The sequence below is a fragment of the Hyaena hyaena genome, unplaced genomic scaffold (assembly GCF_003009895.1).
Source record: "Hyaena hyaena isolate Hyena2069 unplaced genomic scaffold, ASM300989v1 scaffold_806, whole genome shotgun sequence".
Lineage (NCBI taxonomy): Eukaryota > Metazoa > Chordata > Mammalia > Carnivora > Hyaenidae > Hyaena > Hyaena hyaena.
This window is the reverse complement of record NW_024081440.1, coordinates 390,254-406,804: the sequence shown is the minus strand read 5'-3', so window position 1 is coordinate 406,804 and position 16,551 is coordinate 390,254. Positions and strand designations below refer to the sequence as shown.

General features: G+C 33.5%; 1 protein-coding gene across 1 annotated transcript in view; it reads right to left on the bottom strand.

Annotated features, from left to right (window-relative positions):
• Nucleotides 1-16,551, bottom strand: part of TRPC1 (transient receptor potential cation channel subfamily C member 1) — a 73,383-nt gene that overhangs the window by 42,024 nt on the left and 14,808 nt on the right. The window contains exons 3-4 of the mRNA XM_039219320.1: nucleotides 14,799-14,900; nucleotides 10,434-10,636 (exon numbers count right to left, since the gene is read on the bottom strand). Coding sequence (XP_039075251.1) covers nucleotides 10,434-10,636; nucleotides 14,799-14,900 — 305 coding nt within the window. The remainder of the gene's footprint in view (nucleotides 1-10,433; nucleotides 10,637-14,798; nucleotides 14,901-16,551) is intronic.

Genomic DNA, 16,551 nt, shown 5'->3' with positions numbered 1-16,551 from the left:
CCATCAGCACTGGCTCCACCTTACTCTCTATTTGTAGCTGGGATTTCTGGTTTTATGCTTTTAGACTGTCCTGTGTCTTTTGGATTTTTTAATTATTATTTTTGTCAGGTTGCTTGTTTGTTTGATTTGTTTGTACTTTTGCGTGTTTTTGTTCCCTGTTCGTCTGTTTTCCTTTCCAGGGCTACCTCAAGTAACAAATCAAAGCGCACATGATGGAGAGTCCAAAATATCAGCACGAGTAGGGAAATAAAATAACCAAAGTCACCACAACAACAGAGACCAAGGGACGCCCTTAAAAGAACACTTCCTGAATGGCCAGAACCTGGAAAGTCTATCAGCCTCCTTTAATACAGCAGTACTTGCAAGTGCAGAGTGCATAACAAGCCTTTAAAATTTACAAGAGACAGAAAGCGAGCCAAAATGATGAAAGGGAAGAACTCTCCTCAAAAAAAATTCCAGGAAGAAGTGATAGCTAAAGAATTGCTCAAAACAGATATAAGCAACATAACTGAACAATAATTTAGAACAAGAGTCATAAAATTAATCACTGGGCTTGAAAAGGGCATAAAAGACAGCAGAGATGCTATTGCTACAAAGACTATGAGTCTTAAAAATAGTTATGAATTAAAAAATGCTATAAATGAAGTGTATAATAAAATGGAAGCGGCCACTGCATGAAGTGAAGAAGCAGAGAGGAAAACAGTGATTTAGAAAATACAATTATAGAAAAAGAGGAAGCCAAGAAAAAGAGAGATAAATTGATTCAGGAGTACAAAAGGAGATTTCAAGAACTGAATAATGCAAACGGAACAATATCCGTATCATAGGAATTCCAGAAGAAGAAGAGAGGAAAAAAAAGGGGCTGAAGGAACACTTGAAAAAACCATAGCCAAGAATTTCCCTAACCCGGAGAAGGAAACAGACATTGAAACCCAAGAGGCACAGAGAACTCCCTTCAGATGTAACTAGAATCGATCTTCTGCATGACATATCATAGTGAAACTGGCAAAATATAAGGACAAAGAGAGGATTCTGAAAGCAGCTAGGGATAATCAGCTCCTAACATACAAAGGTAGACACATAAGGGTAGTAAAAAGACGTACTGAAACTTGGCAGGCCAGAAAGGAATCGCAGGAAATCTTCAATGTGACGAACAGGGAGAATATGGAGCCAAGAATCCTTTATCAAGCAAGCCTGTCATTCAGAATAGAAGGGGAGATAAAGATTTTCCCAAACAAACAAAAACTGAAGGAATTCATCACCACTAAACCACCTGTACCAGAAATCCTAGGAGGCACTCTATGAGGGAAATGTTGCAAGGAACACAAAGTACCAGAGACACCACTACAAGCATGAATCCTACAGAGAATGCAATGACTCCAAACCCATATTTTTCAATAATAACCCTGAGTGTAAATGGACTCAATGCCCCAATCAAAAGACCTAGGGTAGCAGAATGGATTAAAAAAACAAAATCCATCTATTTGCTGTCTACAAGAAACGGATTTTAGACCTAAGGATACCTTCGTATTGAAAGTGAGGAGTTGGAGAAATATCTATCATGCTACTGGAAGTCAAAAGAAAGCTGGAGTAGCCATACTTGTATCAGACAAACTGGACTTTAAAGTAAAAGCAGTAACAAGAGATGAAGAAGGGTATTACATAATAATTACAGGGTCTATCCATAAGGAAGAACTAACAATTAAAAATGTCTACACACTGAATTTGGATGAACTCAAATACATAAAACAATTAATCACAAACATAAGCAGTCCTATTGATAAGAATGTGCTAATAGCAGGGGACTTTTAATACTCCACTTACAGTAATGGATAGATCAACTAGACAGAAATCACTAATGAAACAATGGACCTGAATGACACATTGGACCACATGGACTTGACAGATATATTTAGAACTCTACTTCCTGAAGCTATGGTATTCACTTTCTTCTTGTGCACATGGTACATTCTCTAAGACAGATCACATACTGGGACTCAAAGCAGCCCTCAATAAATATATAAGAATTGAGATCATACCATGCATGTTTTCAAATCACAATGCTATGAAACTTGAAACCAACCACATGAAAAAGTCTGGAAAACCTACAAACAAAAGCATGGAGGTTAAAGAATGCCCTACTAAAGAATGAATGGGTCAACCAGGCAATTGGAGAAGAAATTTAAAAATATGTGGAGACAAATGAAAATGAAAATACAACAATCCAAACTCTTTGGGATGCAGCAAAAACAGCCCTAAGAGGAAAATACATTGCAATCAATGCCTATCTCTAGGAAAAGCACAAATACAAAGAAACTAGGAAAAGCACAAATACAAAATTTAATAGCGCGCCCAAGGGAATTAGAGCAGCAAGAACACCTCATAATCCAGCAGAAGAAGAGAAATAATAAAGATCAGGGCAGAAATAAACAATATAGAATCCAAAAAACAGTTGAACAGATCAGTGAAACCAAGAGTTGGTTTTTTGAAAAAATAAAATTGATAAACCTCTAGCCAGGCCTCTCAAAAAAGAGAAGGCACCCAAACAGACAAAATCACGAATGAAAATGGATTTATTATAACAAAGCCCTCAGAAATACAAGCAATTATAAGGGAGCACTATGAAAAATTATATGCCAACAAACTGGACAACCTAGAAGAAATGGACAAATTCCTAAACACTCACACACTACCAAAACTCAAACAGGAAGAGATAGAAAATCTGAACAGACACATAACTAGTGAAGAAATTGAATCAGTTATCAAAAATCTCCCAACAAATAAGAGCCAAGCTTCCCTGAGGAATTCTACCAGACATTTGAATCAGAGTTAATACCCATTCTTTTCAAGCTGTTCCAAAAAACAGAAGTGGAAGGAAAACTTCCAAACTCATTCTACAAAGCTAGCATCACTTTGATTTCCAAGCCAGACAGAGACCCAACAAAAAAAAGAGAACTACAGGACAATATCCCTGATGAATATGGATGCAAAAATCCTCAACAAGATACTAGCAAATCAAATTCAACAGCATATAAAAAAATTATCCACCATGACCAAATGGGATTCATTCCTGGGTTGCAGGGCTGGTTCAATATTTGCAAATCAATCAAAGTGATATATCACATTAACAAAAGAAAAGATAAGAACCATATGATCCTGTCATTAGGTGCAGAAAAAGAATTTGACAAAAAAATACAGTATCCTTTCTCAATAAAGACCCTCGAGAAAGTCAAAATAGAAGGAACTTACTGAAACGCCATAAAAGCCATTTAAGAAAAGCCCATAGTTAATATCACCCTCACTGGGGGAAAAACTGAAAGCTTTCCCCCTGAGGTCAGGAAAAAAACAGAGTTATCCACTCTCACCACTGTTGTTTAACATAGTGTTGGAAGTCCTGGCATCCTCAATCAGACAACAAAAGGAAATAAAAGGCATCAGAATTGGCAAAGTAAGGTCCAACTTTCACTTTTCGCAGACGACATGATTCTCTACATGGAAAACCCGACAGACTCCACCAAAAGTCTGCTGGAACTGATCCATGAATTCACCAAAGTTGCATGGTACAAAATCAACATACAGAAATTGGTTGCATTTTTATACACCAATAATGAAGCAACAAAAAGAAAAATCAAGAAACTGATCCCATTCACAATAGCACCAAAAGATGTAAAAGATCTGTATGCTGATAACTATAGAAAACTTATGAGGAAGACACAAACAAATGGGAAAACATTGCATGCTCATGGATTGGAAGAATAAATATAGTTAAAATGTCATTACTACCCAAAGCAATCTACATATTCAATGCAATCCCAATCAAAATTGCACCAGCATTCTTCTCAAAACTAGAACAAACTATCCTAAAATTTGTATGGAACCACAAAAGACCCCAAATAGCCAAAGTAATACTGAAGAAGAAAACCAAAACGGGAGGCATCACCATCCCAGACTTTAGCCTCTACTACAAAGCTGTCATCATCAAGACGGTATGATATTGGCATAAAAACAGGCACATAGACCAATGGAATAGAATAGAGGACTCAGAATTGGATCCACAAATGTATGGCCAATTAATCTTTGACAAAATGGGAAAGAGAATCCAATGGAAAAAAGACAGCCTCTTTAACAGATGGTGCTGGGAGAATTGGATAGCAACACGCAGAAGAATGAAACTAGACCATTTTCTTACACCATACACAAAAATAAACTCAAAATGGATAAAGGACCTGAATGTGAGACAGGAAACCATCAAAACCCTAGAGGAGAAAGCAGAAAACAACCTACTCAACCTCAACCGCAGAAATTTCTTACTCGACACATCTCCAGAGGTAAGGGAATCAAAAGCAAAATGAACTACTGGGACCTCAACAAGATAAAAAGCTCCTACACGGCAAAGGAAACAATCAACAAAACTAATAGGCAACCGACGGAATGGGAGAAGATAACTGCAAATGACATATCAGATAAAGGGCTAGTATTCAAAATCTGTAAGGAATTCACCAAGCTCCACACCCAAAAAAACAAATAATCCAGTGAAGAAATGGGCAGAAGACATGAACAGACACTTCTCCAAAGAGGACATCCAGATGGCCAACAGACGCATGAAACGATGCTCAGCATCTCTCCTTATCAGGGAAATACAAATCAAAACCACACTGAGATACCACCTCACGCCAGTCAGAGGGGCTAACATGAGCAAATCAGGAGACTCTAGATGCTGGCGAGGATGTGGAAAAACGGGCACCCTCTTACACTGTTGGTGGGAATGTAAACTGGTATAGCCCCTCTGGAGAAAAGTGTGGAGGTTCCTCAAAAAATTAAAAATAGAACTCCTCTATGACCCAGAATTATCACTCCTAGGAATTTACCCAAGGGATACAGGAGGCTGATGCATAGGGGCACATGTACCCCAATGTTCACAGCAGCACTTTCAACAATAGCTAAATCACTGAAAGTGCGTAAATGTCCATCAACTGACGAATGGACCAAGAAGATGTGGTTCATCTATACAATGGAATACTACATGGCAATGAGAAAGAATGAAATCTGGCCATTTGTAGTAACGTGGATGGAACTCGAGGGTGTTATGATAAGTAAAATAAGTCAGACAGAGTAAGACAGATACCATATGTTTTCACTCATATGTCGAATAGGAGAAACTTAACAGAGGACCATAGTGGAGGGGAAGGGGAAATATAGTTAAGGAGAGGGAGGGAAGCAAACCATATGAGACTTTTAAAAACTGAGAACAAACTAAGGGTTGATGGGTGTGGGAGAGAGGGGAAAATGAGTGATGGGCATGGAGGATGGCACTTGTGATGAGCACTGGGTGTGATATGGAAACCAACTTGACAATAAACTATAATTTAAAACATAAAAATAAAATAAAATTACCTGGGCGGGGGAGGTGAATGGCTCAGTCATTAAGTGTCTTACTCTTGATTTTGGCTCAAGTCATAATCTCATGGGTTTTTGAGATCAAGCCCCATGTGGGGCTCTGCACTGACAGAAAGAAGCCTTTTTGGGGTTCTCTCTCTCTCCTCTTTCTCTGTTCCTCCCCCACTTGCATGTGCTAGCTCTCTCATTCTCTCTCAAATGAATAAACATTTAAATATATAAATAAGATAGGTAAATAAATAAATAGACCATGAATCAAAAATGAAAAGACAAGCCACAGTCCGCAAGAAATATTTGCAAAAAACATATCTGATAAAGGACTCTGTATATAAAGTACACAAAGAACACTTAAGACTGAATAAGAAAACAACACAATTAAAAAATAAGCAAGAGACTTGAACAGACCTCTCACAAAAGAAGATACACACATGACAAATAAGCAAATAAAGAGTTGTACTACATCATATATCACTGGAACTGCAATTAAAGCAACAATGAGATACCATTACATACCAATTAGAAAGGCTAAAATCCAAACCCTAACAATACCAAATGCTAGTGAGGATGTGGAACAACTCTCATTCACTGACAGTAAGAATGCTGAATGATGGAGGTACTTTGGAAGATAGCTTGGCAGTTTCTTATAAAAGTAAACATATTCTTAGCATATGATCCAGCAATCACACTTCTTTGTATTTATCCAATGAGTTGAAAACTTATGTCCACACAAAAACATGTACATGAATGTGTATTAACAGCTTTATTCATAACTGCCAAAATTTGGGAGCAGTTAAGATGTCTTTCAGTAGGGGTGCCTGGGTGGCTTAGTCAGTTAAGCGTTCGACTTTCGCTTAGGTCATGATCTCGCAGTTCGTGGGTTCGAGCCCCACGTCGGGTTCTGTGCTGACTGCCGGCTCAGAGCCTGGAGCCTATTTCAGAGTCTGTGTCTCCCTCTCTCTCTGACCCTCCCCTGCCCACGCTGTCTCTCTCTCTCTCTCTCCTAGAAATAAATAAAAATATTTAAAAAAAAAAAAAAGATGTCTTTCAGTAGGTGAATGGATAAATTGCAGTAAATTCATACAATGAAATATTGTTCAGTATTAAAAAGATATGCACTGTCAAGCCATGATAACACATGAAGGAAACTTAAATACATATTACTAAGTGAAAGAATCCAATGTGAAAAGGCTACATACTATATGATTCCAATTATATGACATTACAAACAAGTTAAAACCATTAAGACAATTAATAAAAAAATCATTGGTTGCCAGGGATTTGGGATGAGGGAGGGACAAAGTGGTGTAATGTAGGGGATTTTTAGGGTACTAAAACTATTTTGTATAAAACTATAAATGGTGCGTACATGTCTTATACATTTGTCAAAACCTTTAGAATGTACAACACCAAGAGTGAACTCTAATCATCTGGGTGATAATTATATGTGAATGTTTGTTCATCTATTGTATCAAATATATCACACTAGTGAGGAATGCTCATCTTCAGGAAGCTGGGGAGGGAGTGAATTTGGGAGTATGTAGAACTCTGTACTTTTTGCTCAGTTTTGTTAAACCTAAAACTTCTCTTAAAAATGAATAATAATAATAATAATAATCATCATCAACAAAATCACAAAATAAATTAGGAAGTATCTTGAACATACCTATATTAAAAAGAAAGTAAAATCTAAAATCAATAAGCTAAATTTTTAACTTAAGAAGCTAGAAAAAGAAGAGCAAATCAAACCCAAAATAAATAGAGATAATAAAAATACAGGCAGAAGCAATAAAAAATGGAAAAACAGTAGAGAAGATGAATGAAATTAATGTTTCTTGGAAGAGACCAATAAAACTGACAAGCCTTTAAGTAGATTAGGAATCAGCAAACTTACTTTGTAAATGGCTTGATAATAACCATTTTAGGCTTATGAGAACTACTCATCTTTACTGTTATATAGTGATAGCAGCAATAGACTTTAAATTAATGAATGGGTGGCTATATCTTAATAAAACTTTATTTGTAAAAACCGTTGGTGGGCTGGATAGGACCTGAAGACTGTAGTTGGGCAATCTCTGAGCTACAATGACCAATAAAAAGAGAAAACACAAATATCAAAATAAAAAGAGATCCTACAGAAAGGAAAATATTAAAGGAATATGAGCAACTTTATGCCAAATTAGATAACACTGATAAAATGGACAGATTCATAGCACATCACAAATTAGCAAAACAGATTCAAGAATAAGCAGAAAATCCAAAGAATCCTATATTAAGAAAATTGACTTAGAAATTTAAAGCCATCCTGCCAAGGAGAAATCTAGACCCAGATGACTTCACTGATGAATTCTATCAAACATGTAAGGAAGAAATAATTTCAGTTCTAAACAATATTATGTCAGAAAATAGAGGAGGTGGACATATTCAAAACTTATTTTATGAGATCAGTGTCATACTGATATCAAAGCAAGACAAAGACATCATAGGAAAAGGAAGCTATAGAATACTATCCCTCATGAACATACACACAAAAATACTTAACATATTAGCACAATGAATTCGTTAACACCTAAGGTGGATTATATATCACAACCACATGGAGTTTATCCCAGGAATGCAAGGTTAATTTGACATCCAAACATAAATGAATATAATAAACATATTAATAGAATAAAGAACAAATACCATATGAGCATCTTAAGAGATGGAAGAAAAACATTTGGCAAAAATCCCAAATCAATGAATGATTTTTAAAAAATCCTCAAAAACTAGAAACATAAAGGAATTTACTCATTCTGATAAAGAAAATCAATGAAAAACTTACTAACATTATACTTAAAGCTTTAAGTTAGCTTAAAGCTAACATTATACTTAATGTCAAAAGACTGAATTCTTTTGCAGATAGAAAGTCCAGAACAAAGCAAGAATATTCACTCTTACTAACTACATTTAACAGGATACTGGAGGTTCTAGCCAGTATAATAAAGCAAGAAAAATGAAGGCCTAAAAAGTGGAAAAGAAGTAAAACTGTCTCTATTTACAGATGATATAATCTTATATGTAAAAAAATCCTTAGGAATCTAAAAAGCCAGCAAAGAAACAAAAAATCCTATTAGGACTAAGAAGTGATTTTAGCGAGATGACAAGATACAAAACTAGTATACAAAAAAATCTGCTTTATTTTTATATACTAGCAATTCAAGTAAGTATTTTTGTAAAAATTGATAATTCATTCTAAGCTTTGTCTGCAAATGCAAAGGACACACTATAACCAAAAATTTTTTAAAAACCCAAAAACATAAAAGATGAAAGACTTAAATTACCTAATTTTATTTCATTTTACTTTATTTTATTTTGTTTTATTGCAAGTTTTTATTTAAATTCCAGTTAGTTAACATATAGTGTAATATTAGTTTCAGGAGTAGAATTTAGGGATTCATCACATATATATAACACCCAGTGCTCATTGCAAGCATCCTCCTTAATACCCATCTCCCATTTAACCCATCCCCACCCCGCCTACCTCCTCTCCAGCAACCCTCAGTTTGTTCTCTATAGTTAAGAGTCTGTTTTATGGTTTGCCTTTCTCTTTTCTTTCTCTAAAAGATTTCAGAACAAAGCCTTTTCCCCACCTCAAATGAAGCCAGGTTGAGTGTTCTCTCCAGGTCCACCTCCTCTACCCTCAGCTGCTCCAACTACACACATATTTAACAAGCATACAATCTGGACATATTTATATTTAATATTAATAAAGGATTTCAAAACTAGAAGAAGTCTTAAAGACCATTTCTGTTGGTCATTTTATAGACCAGTCATTTTAAAACTAAAAACTTAAATGAAAAGCCATAGTTATCAACCTGATCTTATCAAAAGAAACACAGATCTCACTGTAAATGAACTTGAAAATAGAAATATTTTCCAGTGCAACCTTTGCAAATAAACATTAAATTGATTCCCAGGAGACTTTCTCAATTTATGGATTATCACTATCTGTCAATCCACCAAAGATATAATCCTAAAGTAAGGAAGGAGTGAGGGTGAATAGTTTGCAGCTTTAAAGCTAATTTCATATACTATAAGAACAGCTTGTCAATGGGCTTCTTAGGACTTCCAACCACGTTTCCATAGTAAATATTATACGCAGCATAATTTCAACTATATTTGATTACTACATAGATTATATATATATAATATATAGTATACTATGTATATATAGCATACATATATATAGTATATATATATAGTATATATATAATATATATAGTACATATATATTATATATAGTATTAAATATACTATATATTATACTATATATGTAATATATACTATACTATATATATAATATATACTATACTATATATATTATACTATATATAATATATACTATACTATATATTATACTATATATATAATATATACTATACTATATATATAATATATACTATACCATATATATTATACTATATATATATTATATATATATATAGGCTTATGCTGAAAATTAGATTCTCAAATCTAGCCTAGAACCTTATACAACATGCCCTTGTATGTGATCTTGCTCAACCTGTCCAAAATGGGATACTTTCTTGTTCATTTTCCCTGGGGAGAAAGGGAAGAGAAAAAGATTTGAATATTGTGTGAAAGGGGAAGTAAGAGGAATAATAAGTTAAATATTTAGTCAGAAAATACTTATTTCCTTATAAATAAGAAGGGGTATCTCCACTCTTTCCACTATTTAGAAATTCTCTAAGATTAATAAACTCTGCTTTCAAAAAAGAAATAGTGTCTTCAAGCCCCACTAGCAGAAGTAAGAGGTAAACCTTATTCATAATTTGAAGGATTTTCCTAATTATTCATCATTTAGTAAACATTTTTTAAAAATGTAAAACTTATACTAAGCAAAGAACTAGATCAGCTTCCATAACGCATTCCAGTACCATATTTCTTAAAAAATGCATAGAAGGAAAAACAATAAAAATTTCACTGACATATACTTTACTGTATCACACACCTATTCATCAAAACCTTAACCTTCTAACCTGGAATGTCGGAGGCTGTCCTTTTTGTTTTTTGCAGAACACAATGTGCATTCACAGCCAACTGCATGGGGCTTGGGTAGAGATACATCCTGTTTTAACAGCATTGTAAGAATTTCATAGTTGTTACGATGAGCAGCTAAAATGACAGGTGCAACATCCATAGTTGTTGAATACTCAGGATTCTGAATTCGCTCCATTAGTTTCTGAAAAATATTTATATAAATGCCCAAAATTATTATTTATGACTTCAAAACAACATATTTATCTGAAAATGAAATGAAAAAATCAGAATGCACAAAGAACTTAAGAATTATTTTAAGAAATACGATAACATGTTACCAGGACTAAATTTTTTTTGAAACCTGAAAACTCAATTTTAATTAATAAATGCAATATAATCATGACAGTCAAAAATCTTCAATAGGATACATTCATACAACTAGAGTTCTTTTTGTTACAAAGAAGTGAAGATACTTAGAGAAATACTTCAGAAAAAAGTGTTTAATTTTCACAAGATTATGGAAACATGCATGACAATGATAAAGAACAAGAATCTTAGAAAAAGAATATAAAGGAAAAACAGAAATGTTAAAAATTGGCAGAGTATAAATGCATGAGAAAAATTCTAAAACTTCCATCTCTACAGGAAATCTTGCCACACTGATAGCAGTGAAGCTGCCTGAAAGGGATAAGTAAATAGGAAGCACTCTTCATTTTGTATAATTCTCTACATATTCCCAATCATTTCTTATACTACTTACTGTTACAAAGGCACAAAAACACTAACAATCATAACCACTATTAATAAGTCAGTCCTGAAACTGTTAGGCACTTTACATTTATCACCTCATTTAATCCCGTTAGCCTGCAAAATTGAGCATTATAATCCCCATGAAGAAACTGAGGCTCAGAGAAGTTAATGCGCCCAAGCTATATAACAGAGTGGCAAAATGCAGATCAGAACTCAGGTCTGTATTACACCGTAGCCTGAGCTGCTTTCACTACATGGGCTCATGGGCCTGGTGATGGCATGACATGTAAAAAGAAACATTAGTAAATAAAGAATCAGGGTTAAATAAAATGGTTGATTACTTTATGACTATTGCATATTCTTCTCAATACTTCTCAGTTTTTCACACAGGTTTTCCGGAGAGCTGCTTGATTCTATTGTATAAGCTTATCAAGTTCACAGAAGTTTCTGGTAATTTTTATTAATATCATAAAAGTAATATGCACACATTATATAATATCCAAAAATATAGAAAAGCAGAAAGAATAAACATTCCCGTATTCCTCCTACACAAAATAACATTTTACAGTATCTCTTCTAGACCTTTCTCTATTATACCTCCTTCTAAGGACATCTTTGGCATAAGCGATTTGGCATCAATAATTAAAAACAATGGGCTTTAATATTTTGAAGTCCAAGGACCATTTTAATAATCTCATAAAGCTACAGCCCAGGGGGTCCACAGTGACTCAGTCAGTTGTCTGACTCTTGGTTTCCCTTCAGGTCATGATCTCACAATTCATGGGTTGAGACCCATATCGGGCTCCATGTTGACAGCACAGAGCTCTCCTGAGATTCTCTCTTTCTCCCTTTCTCTTTGTCGCTTCCCCATTTGTTCTCTGTCTCTCTCTGTCGCTCTCTGTTGAAGGGGGTGGGGGGAAGCACAAAAAAGCTATAGCCCAGAATTTCTGGGAAATAAAATTTGTGAATTTAGAATTTAGTATGCAATTTAAGAAAATTCATAGATCTATGTTCAAGATATTTTGTTTATTGAAATAACACTATCACAAACATCTATAAATACAGTGTTTTTTTAAATTTAGGATAGACTTATTAACCACAGAACCCCTGAAGTCAAATAATAGGTCTAAAGGCCATGAACAGTTTTGAAGCTTTTGATATATATTATCAAAATTCTTTTCATATTTTACATTACCAATAATATAGGAATGTACCCATTTCACACTTCAGCTAGGCAGCACTAGGCATACGAGGGAAAAAAACTACCATGAAATATTAATTTACTTTCTTTTGATTATTACTAGTAAAATTTTAATATTTTTGACATACTTAGCTTTTTTCTTCTTTTATGAATATTTATTTATATACTTCCCATTTATTTACTGGAGATTTTAAATTAATGAATTTGTTTAAAAATAAGAAAGAAATCTTAAAATTTAGCCCTTTCTCTCCTTATTACTGTTTATAAAGACAAGAAAATTGTATTTAATTCCTTAAAAGAAAAATGTCCTCATTTTTCCTATAAAACATACTTAACAACATGAAAAACATTTTTAGAAGATTAAAATTCATAATTTAATTGCTCATTATATCATCTACATGTTACCAAAAAAACACACCCAACCTGTATTACAAAGTCAAAATTTATCAAAAGACAATTTTGATAAACCAAAAATACAAAATGAATTCACTGAAATGATTTTAAAAAGTATATATAAATCTATTTGACATTGCCTGTCAAGAAGTATTAGGGTTGTTAAAATGTCATCTTGCCATCACTGGAAGTACTCAAGCAAAGGCTGGATAAGCCTTTTTGTTAGAGATGAAATACAAAGTGTTTTTCACTGAGTAGATGAAGACTGCCATGGCCTTACAACTCAAGATTCGACTGGAAATGGTAATACTGATAAAAGAATGCCAGTCAGCTGCTCCAGTGCCCTGGCAAGCTACACCCCTACTCCCTGCCAAGAAAGTAAAGGGGTTAAAGTGCTAGAAAGTGGAATAAGTATATCAAAATGTAATCATGACTGCAGACAGGTGACATAAAACTGAATAGGATTCTAGATATTTCTGACCCTTTGGACAGGGGCTGTATTCTTGGCCATTTTTTCTCTGATCCTGTGGGTCTCTCGCCACAACTTAAACTAGTTGGTACACTCCTCTGGAGAAAGTCATGCTTACACAAACTTTGTAATATCTAAATGAAAGTAAAATATTTCAGTTAATATGTGATAAAGTATGCAATTTAGCAGAGTTGCTCATTGCTCTGAGATAATGGCAGATAATCTGCAACCAAGTTCTAATTCTTTCGTAAAACAGTATTTTTCTGAGTATAGTCAGTTTACCAGCAATTATTTAAACTGCTTGTTTTACTACCTCCTCACCAATAATGAAGGTTATAATTGTTAAATTTTGATATATAACAAATATATCACTTTTACAGTAGAATTTGATTAGTGACTATCTTCCTAATTACAAAAGCAATAAAAAATAAATAAACGGAGTAAGACAAAAAATAACCTTAATTTAGCAACGAGATGACTGTTGTTAAGTAACATTTTGCTACATTTCGTAGTTCCTTATTTCTGCATATTTTTAACTTTGGACCATATATTATATGTCCAGTTTATTATTATCATTTTTTTTCACTTCCTATGTCATATTTGTTCAGGTTACTATATATTCTTTTAAAAATACCATTTTAATATATGTGTAATTATCACTATTTCTAATCTTTTATTTGCAGATATTTAAATTGTGTCATATGGGTTTATTCATTGCTACAAATAAGATCACAGTTAACATATTTGTCCACATTTCTGACCAGTTCCTAGAGGAGGAAGCACTAATCTAAAGAATATGAATATCTTTCTTGTTTATGAAACATTCTGCCAAATTGCTTTCTAAAATACCCTCTCAACTGTACTACTCCCTTGCCATCAATCATTATTTTTAAAAATGTTCACTAATTTGATAAGCAAAAATTTGTATTTCATATTTTATTGGTAGTGTTTTAATCTTTTCTGAGATTTTTTTCATGTTTTCTGATCTTGATATTTTGCATCAATTTGTCAATTATTAAGATTATTAATTTGTGATATATACAGGAAATATCTTTTCCAGTTATCCATGTGCATTCTAAATGTTTTCAATGTCTGAATTTCAGAAATTTAACTTCCATAAAGCCAAAGGCCGTGCCATTGCTTTTTGTGATTTTAGTCCTTTGCTTTTATGTTTAGAAAGTCTTTCCACTGCTAATCACGTAAATATTCACCTACATTTTCTTCCAGTTTTATGGTTTCACTGTATATATTTAATTCTTAAATCCATTTGGAAACTAATCTGAATTTTCAACTTAATCTATAGAATGTTCAAAACTAAAAATATTGATCCACACTGAAAAAATTATGGAAATAGCACTAATTTTAAAAAGGTCTCTTGAAAGCAATATTAATTATTCTTGCAAGTGTCTACTTACTTTAAAATAATTTACAGAGTAAAAAAAATCTGTTTCTTTAGAACAAAATAAATTTGGGGGAAGAAAAAATGGCAACGGGGCAGGAGATCTATTTTGGTTTAAAAATCCAAATTAATAAATATTTAAGAGTACTAACTACTATAGTTGGTCTTGATGATCGTTTTGGTCGATGATTAAGTAGTATATCAACAGCTCCCACTACTTCAGAGTCGATTGCCACCAAAAGTGCATCTGCGGACTTTAAAAAAAAAAAAAAGGTTAAAAATGAAAATGGAGGATAAAAAGGTAAACTATTTATTTTTACTAATTTGTAAATAAAACTCTTTAAATTTAAACTGTATCATATACAGTAATATTAAATATTTAAAAATTTAGACTGTCCAAATAAATAGTACATTTGCTGGCCTTAGCAGTACTTTTGTGTACCACAACACACACAAATTTGTCCTTGTTTCACTGCATAAATCAGTGAAATAATAAATGCTTAAAGAGAAGGGTTTATTAATGGGTCCATGCCATATTTAAAGTTGAAAATTTTTTCAAGATCTTTACTTTTGAACTTTGAACCAAAAGAAGCTTAATATTCCAGATGTATTAAAGAAATTGCCAAAGACTATTAGTACTGGTACAGTATGTTCAGTCTAATAAAAATGATCATCAATGCAACCATGAGGATAAGGGCAGCCCTCTGTTCTCAACTTTAAAACATACATGTCTGACTGAAATGGTACAAATTTGACATTGATATTAGCAGCCTTATCAAGTAAAAGCCACAAAAAAACTAGGCCACCAATGTCCTTAGCGACAAGAGGGAGAAGTGACTTTATAGTTTTAATCCCAAACTATGGTTCATTTTGAAACTCCAACTTTGACTGGAAGAAAAAGTAAACAGAAGCTGAGAAACAGGGGCTTTCCAACACTCTGCAACAAAGTCCACAGTCCTCTTATGATACTTGGCAACTGTGACATCGGGTTTCTGGGTTTCTTTCTCTTTCCTTTTTTTTTTTTTTTTTAATCTGTTTTGTTTTGTCTTAAGGAAGGCTATAAAGGGAGAAGGGAAACATGGGGATAAATAATGTTTTAATCTTAAAAAAATGACCTGATTGTTTTCAATCTGTACACTTTAAAAACTGTTCTAGTCTTTAACAACCATCTCTATCAACATTCTCTCTTAAAAATGAAACTATATTAGCTCCTTAGTATTCTTTGTAGCTTAAAAGAATAAAAAAGAATAAAGTTTCCATCCACTTTCTCCAGATGTCAAAAATAGGACTAAAAGACAGACTTTATCTGGATATCTAAAAATAGGACTAAGGACACCAAAGGAAGAATTGGGGGCCACATTCAATCATTAGGAACTGCCTATACATTCCCACAGGAAAAACTCCTCACTCTAATGAGAAATTTATTTTATTCCTTAAAACTTTTAGGGTTCACTGGGCTGTAGCCTGTTCTTTGAATCTAGCTACATTATTCTTCTACTTTGCAAACATTTCTCTTCAGTTTTTACCATACTTGGTCAGGTGAAGCAAACAAAAAGAATTATATGTTCGTTACTACTAAACATTTATGATTAATTTTAACCTATAAAGCTAACTATAGTAATAGCACTGCTCTTCAAGTCAAAGTATCAGTCAACTCCAAGTATCTGAAACATAGCCATGGATCCAATTACTATATTGAGCTGTCACAAACTAACTTCATGGGCATTATTTCCCAGAAGGAATTGCCTCAACCATGCCGACTTAGAGTTGTCTATAAATGAAGGAAAAGTGGCTTTCCCAAGTATTCTCCAGGTTTTTACTAAATAAGGAGACATCTAAGTTAAAACTAAGAAAGTAGAAAGAAATGAAGAAAAATTTGCTAAAAATTGACCGCTGAAAAGATAA